The 7,321-nt window shown below is 30.2% G+C and overlaps 1 protein-coding gene across 1 annotated transcript; it reads right to left on the reverse strand.

The window, feature by feature from the left end:
- Positions 1–330: 330 nt before the first annotated feature.
- On the reverse strand, positions 331–4,085 carry LOC120068010 (NAD-dependent protein deacetylase HST1-like protein). The gene is made up of 5 exons (XM_039019670.2): positions 3,943–4,085; positions 3,751–3,796; positions 2,945–3,573; positions 1,913–2,060; positions 331–645 (listed from the first exon to the last, which is right to left on the reverse strand). Exons 1-5 carry the CDS (start codon positions 3,946–3,948, stop codon positions 632–634), a joined length of 843 nt encoding a protein of 280 aa, XP_038875598.1. The 5' UTR covers positions 3,949–4,085; the 3' UTR covers positions 331–631.
- Between the last annotated feature and the right edge of the window lie 3,236 nt (positions 4,086–7,321).

The following is a 7,321-nucleotide window of genomic DNA, read 5'->3' on the forward strand; positions in this document are numbered from 1 at the left end:
CTTCGTTATGTAAATCGGTCATGTGCTTGCATTTCAAATAGTTCTATTTTTAGTTTCTAAGGTGGAATTGCAATCATATTAACCCCTTCTTCTAAGCTAAATGATTTAGTGAGATTATGTTGTTACCCTTTACTTTTATCACATCTCGACTTTTTTTCTAATTCCAAATCCCCCTCTCCACTTTAAATTGGATTATTAGCTCACCAGAAAATATCTATAGGTCCTATGTTGTTCGATTCGATCTACTGCGAAATACTACAAATATTTAGTTTTAAATTTATACAATATGAATTGCATGACAAAATCGTCTCGATCAGGCTTATGAAAAAGTGAAAAATGAATAATGAACATATATTGATTGAAAATGAATAATTTGACCAACTAAAGGAAACGCCAAGAACTGACCGACAAACCACACTTCCATGACTGTTTGCTAATCCCAAAACAACTTACAAAACAGATAATCAAGTAGTCTTAATTTAAAGATTCATATACAACACCTAACGAACAAAAATAATAATAATAATAATAATAATAAACAACATTGTTTTCAACAATTACCATAAGAGATAATTAAGCACAACTCTGAACAATCAGAGACGACTTAAAAGACACTTATTAATTAAATCCATCAGACAATTGCATCTGCACATAAAGAAACACAAAAAAACCAATCAATGATTAAAAAATTCAAAATATTTAAAAAGAAATTAAGGATTTATTTAGATTTATTTTCCAATTACTTAACGAATTTTTCATTGATTATTTTTAAATTCAGGAAAAGTCAATCCAAACATGCTTTATTTTCGAAAAGTAAATAAATAATTTAGTTCCCTACTAAACATGTCAGAACCCACCAGATTATATGAGTTTGCATTTAATAGCACGAATTGTATGATAGGAAAAGATTTGTGACCGATTTGTTTGACTGCTTCTTACTTGGAATTTGCTTTTGGGTTGTTTGTGATTACATGGACCCATTCACTTTCAATGTCACATGGATAAAATAAAAGGACAGTAATGAAACTTTTTCTATATGTGATATGCAAGTAAATCTTCAATCCCATTTGATCATAGAGCTTGATTGAAATTTGTGAAAAAGATTCAAATATATTTTTAGGGCCTACATTGTTGTTTAATTGTTTCACCACGATACCCTATGCTAAGTTGTTGGATTAGTGGAAATTTTAGTCTTTTGGATATGAGTTTAGGTGAATCTGTCTATTTTGATTTTGGGTTAAAACTAAAGTTGAATTAGCTGTAATCAAATGAAACAATGTATTTTGGATTTGAAATGATCCAATTGGGTAATTATTAGAGACCAATAGACAGAAATTGACTCAATTTTGATCGGTTTGATTGTTTTTCATCTCATTTTTTCAATGATGGTGGATTTTGTGTTTTAATTAGTCTCATTCAAAATAACCATCAGTCTAATTCAATATTTTGGCTCCATTTGATAAACTCAAATTGTTTTGAAAACTTAAAAAAAAAAAAAGTTTCAAAAAACTTATTTTTATTTTTAAAATTTAGCTAGGGGTTAAGTATTTCTTTAAAAAACGTGAAACCGATAAATTGAAAAAACAAGAGGAGATAAACATAGATTTTTAAAACAGAAAACTAAAATTGAAATCTTTACCCAACGAGACTTTAGGAATAAACTCCAAGATAACCTTAACCTAGGTTGAGAACTTAAGGAGTAGTTTAGAAACATTCCTATTTCCCATTTTTTTATTTCTTGTTAAGTAAAAAACTCAATATTAATTTAAAATTTGTTTAAAACGAGGGTCACTCAATTTAGTAGTTAGTACTATGTTCGCACAAGTACGCTTTTGATGAGATCCAATATATTAGTATTGGTACGATCACACGAAAATCCGATGTTAAGACGAAAGGAGTATGTATAATTTACCTTGAGTTGGAAGAAGAGAGAGAGATTCAAAGGTTTCAAATCCTCCATTGTTGGGCATTCCTATTTGGTGAGTTAGGTCAGGTGATGCTTTGTTGATCTTGTCTTCAATCTCTGGGTGGATCTTCTTCTTCAGCATCCTTCTCATCAACTGCATACGCGTTGCATCATACAATACGTCATTAAATCCATCATTTCTTTCCTTTTTGTTGGTAGTAAATAAATTCAATTTTGCTGTCCTATAACACTTTTTTTTTCTCTTTTGAGCATATAAACATTACAACATGCATGTTTTGTACTTTCGATGAACAATTTTCAGGTTGCTTTTGTTGGGATCTTTTTCTTTAAATGAAATTTTATTTATTTATTTTTTTTATTATTTCAAGTGAATTTTTAGAATTATGGAACATTAACCCACCATTTGAAATTAAGAATGTTTAAGAAATGATTTAAATCTTGAGATTTGAAATTCAAGAAATAATTTTAACTTTTTTTATTTTGTTTGGAACAAAAAATATTAGACATGAATGTATTTAAAAAATTTTGTTTGAATAGTAACCCAAAAAGTCATCCCAAGATTATTATCTCTAAACCCTAAAGCCTACAAAACTCGACCATTTTAGTCGGAAAAACTTGTAAAAAGCCATCCCGAGTTTATTATCTTTAAAATTTTAAAACATATGTTTTTAACCTATATTTCCCAAAACTACAAAAAAAAAAAAAAAAAAAAAAATTAATTAATTAAAAATACAACCCACCTTTTATCCTTCTAACAAGAAAAATAATACTTTGTCTACTGGCTCGGCTGCTGCCTCCTAATTTTTTTGTCACTTAGCTCAGTGGTGTAACCACAATTTTTCACATGAGTTTCGTAATCACAATTTTTCATGTGACAAATTTTTATTTTATTTTATAATATTTTCATTGTGTAGTTTGTTGAAAAAAAAAATGCAGACCAACTAGCTGACAAACATTTGGTTTTTGAAAAAAACATTCTAAAAACCACAAAAGACCAACAAGAACAAGGTTACTCACTCGTTGAAAGTTCTTAATGGGATGTGAATCCTCCTTAACTCGAGGGATAAGCTTCTTGGCAAAGGAGAGGCCACTCTTACTTCTCACATCAGCTGTTTTCTTTTGAAGCACTTTATCATCCTCAAGAGCTTTTGCCACATCTCTTGCATCAGCCAAGAACAAGTCTGCCAGTGTGATTCTCCTCTCCCCTTTTTTCTTCTTCTCTTCATTCTCCATCTCCATAATCCCACTGTATTTCGATTCATAAGCTCCAATGATCAAATCTTCTCCTTTCTCAACACATACATCCTTTGATTTGTGTCCAAATGCTGTGAACATCAAAGGGTTTAGCTCTTCGTCTTCCAAGTAACCGATAATGTCGTCATCTTCATCGTTAACCAACGATTTCTCTTCCTCTTCTTCCTTGTCCTCGTAGTCGTCTTCTTCACTCTCGAGCACGAGATATTCCTTCTGTTCGTTCGAAGGCTTCAATGATTCGAACCCGAATGTGCCAATGGTGAGAATGCCATCTCTCCAGTCATGAAGCGTTTCCACATGATCAAACTCTACTTGCTTCAACAATGCATGCCTATCCACTTCATTAATGCCTGAACTTTCATTCTTCTTCGTCCCATTTTGCGCAAAACCCTCTGCAAAATAAAACACTCAATTTTTCAATCGGAGCATAACTTAGCAGATAAGATACAAAGATATGAATGTTTTTTTTTCTTTTTTTTGTGGTTTCATGTGTATGAGAAATTTCCAAGTCAACCCGAATGAAGAAAATAATGCAATAACATGAGAGAAAATTGAGAGAGAAATTAAACCCTTGAGAAGAGTATGATGAAAAGTCTTGTGCACCCAATTGAAGATCTGAAGGAAGGAAAGCAAAAACAAGAAAGTGGTGGATTAAATTAATCAAGAAGAGTATGTAGTAGAATGAAGAAGAATAATAAGAATGATAAGAATGAAAGGATATGAAATGCAGTGTTAGGAGAGGTTGTTAATTATGTAAAGACCTTCATTTTTGTTGAAAGTTGGTGAGTTAGAAAGAAAGAAAGGAATGGGAAATGATTATAGGGAGATGAAAGGGGGAAGGGAAGGCTAAAAGGGATTAGGGGGCCAAAAGGAAGGGGGCATAAGGAGAAGACATGTGTGGAAGAAAAGTGGGTCCAAAGAAGAAGCCATGTTTGTAGGCTGTATGGCATGTTTGACCAGCCACTATGTTCCTCTCTTTCTGGCTTCATCGATCTTCCAAAATTCTTCGAATCATTTCTTCTTCTATGTATATATATTATATATAGTATATATAATTTATATATATATGCATTCCTCTCTCTTGCTTCCCACCCTACATTGCATTACCATCTGAAATTCCATTTTACCAAACGAAAAAGTATTAAATAATATGAATTGTTTTTCAAAATCAACTAGCAATGAGAGAAGTAATTCACGCATCTTATAAACATTATAAAGTCATGTACTCCCTTAATTTTTTCAATATGGAATCTTCAACGTATCTTTTCAAGATGATGTATTTTTAGTTTCACTATTTTTTCTTGTATAATTGTAATTTTTTATTGGCTATATTTTTTCTTCAGACAAATGTTCTACACAATGTCAAGCATTATGTGTTTCGACAAGCTGGTTGCATCTGGAAAGTTTATTTCCTTATTTGGTGTAGAATTTCTATGGTGTTTTCCTTTCAACCATTTTAGAGATATTTTCATCATAACCCTTCTAAGGGTTTTGATATTTATATTGCCATCATTGAAAAGGTTTTGTGACGACTTTTCCCTTAAGAAGTATAGAGGTCATGTTTTCGAGTCTCATGGTTATTTGTGTTTCGTGGTATTTATTGAAATCTGAAAGTGTAACTTGTGTGTTGAGAGCTTAATGTAAAGCTTCCTTTTGTTTCTTGATAAGAAAGCATTTGTGGACATAAGATTTGAAGTCAATGTAAAGCTTATACTTAAAAGGAAACCTGAGTGTTTTTCTTTTGAGGGGATCTTGAATGCCTTGAATGCATGTTTGAGTTAGAGCATTGATAGAAGTGAAGGGATCCCGTACTTTAGAGTCCAAGTAGAAATATAGAAGTTGGCTTAGCGTGAGTCGCTGTTAGATGGTTCTAACATATAAGAACCTATGTTGTAATTATTGAACTATTTCATTTAATGAAGTTTCTTTTCAATGGACAATCAGGTGATCTTGCATCGAACTTATTACCAATTCTTGTATCTTTATCTTGCTGTTTACTTTTGTGATGAATCTTGTTATACCTTGCATAAGAGCATGTTGTAAGACACTAGTTACGTGATTTTTTATTCACCTAATTTTTTTTTAAGATCAGATTCAAAATTTGTTTAAACTGAATGTCCATTTGAGTTTAATGGGCTTTGATATCGTATTAGATAACATAAGGTTCTATCTAAAAACTAATTTACAATGAGAATCACGGTACATGTATTTAATAAACATTATGAGATTTCTTGATTCTTCTAATGTATGAGATCCTCAACAAAGAATGTAACGCAACATTAACATCGTGGTGGTTAAAAATTTATACCTCTCTTTATTTTACTGAGGTAGCTAGAATGTCCACATCCCCACTTCACATTTGCTTAACTAAACAAATGTGCATACCTTAAAGAAGAAGAATGAATTTATTTGTAGCAAATAATTATTAGAGAAAAAGAGGTTTACTTTTCATTTAGCCTAAAATCTTTTATGTACATAATGACAAACAAATTGTATGAAAAAGATACTACAACAATTATACCTTTCTGATGGTATTTTAGGCACCTTATCCACAAAGTTACATATATCCAAATGGTTATTTGTAACAATTATACCTTTCTGATGGTATTTTAGGCACCTTATCCACAAAGTTACATATATCCAAATGGTTATTTGTTTTTACCATAAATTAGTATGGATAAGTAGTTTCAAACTTGTGGTACGAAGAACCAAAAAGTTTAGAAAGTACTTTCAGTTCCTAAAGCTATGGTAATAACAATTTTGAATCTCATTTATAATGATTTAATCCCCACATTTTAAATTCTTTTTAATTTTAATATGTACAATTTTTGCCCCAATTAAACTGTCACATATGTTTTTCTTAAAACAAAAAACATTTAATTTTGACGAAATTTTTATGATAGGAATTAATTTTTTTACAAGTTCGAAAGTATATATATGGACTTATTTATTACAATATAAAGTTCAAAGACTAAGTTATCGCTTTCAAAAGTTCAAAGATCAACAATATTTTTTTATGAATAAAAATTTAATTATATAACAAAGGTAATTATTTTTTTCCTATTGTTTTCAAGAAAATGAGCCAACTTATTTACAAATATAGCAAAATATCACTCACTGTTCATCAGTGATAGATACTAATAAACTTGATAGTGATAGACATTAATAGATAGTGACATTTTGCTACAATTTTGTCTATTAGAGTCTATCACTAATAGACATCTATCAGTGTCTATAAATACTAATAGATATCTATCAATACCTAAACACTATCAATATTTAATATTGTCTATCATTAATAGATATTGACAAGATGCTATATTTGAAAATATTTTTAACATATTTCCATTTAAAACCATTAACTTAATTTTTTTAGTTTATTAATATTTTATTGGACAATGATTATATGAATTGAAAGATTGTTATATAAAATGAGAAGATAGCATTTATCATGATCAAATCTGATTAGTAATAAAGGAACTGTTTGTGGGAATAGTTACATCTTTCAAACATTGTTGGGCCCTTTTTATCCTTTAAATTATATTGACGACAAAAATTATATGGTGATGATACAACTAACAATCCCATCGTCTAACTTATTTAAAAATATGATTAAATATAGATTTCAAATTAACTAATACGTATCTATATGACCAACTAACTTTCTTAACTTTAAACGCTTACTTAAAAATCATCTATAAGAAAAGGATATAATAAATTTGAGAGGAAAAAAAGTGAGACAATTGACAAACGTAAGAGCAATCACAATCTTCATTGGTGAAAGCAAATATAAATATTTGTTTGAGTAAACATATCCTTATTTATTATTTTAATGTTGACGTTGCAGGAGAGTATCACGATGCCATCATACACAATTGATGGAAGAAGCATACTACCGTTTTCGTCTTGTTGAAATCCTGAAAGTAGTGATTGAACATACAACACTTCAACCCTAGAAGTCAAGGAGCACATAAGTTGACAGTGTCAAACCCGAGAGACAACGTAGCAATCTCACAATTTTTTATTTTTAAAATGTTAAAATAACCTCATTTCGGCTAGGTCCATTTTAGGAAGTGAAGTTTTTATAACTTTGTACTACGCTTTTCAAAGTTTTATGCAACAATTTTTCTTAGGACTGTA

The sequence above is a fragment of the Benincasa hispida genome, chromosome 12, assembly GCF_027475165.1.
Source record: "Benincasa hispida cultivar pf3 chromosome 12, pf3_genome.v1.1, whole genome shotgun sequence".
Classification (NCBI taxonomy): Eukaryota; Viridiplantae; Streptophyta; class Magnoliopsida; order Cucurbitales; family Cucurbitaceae; genus Benincasa; species Benincasa hispida.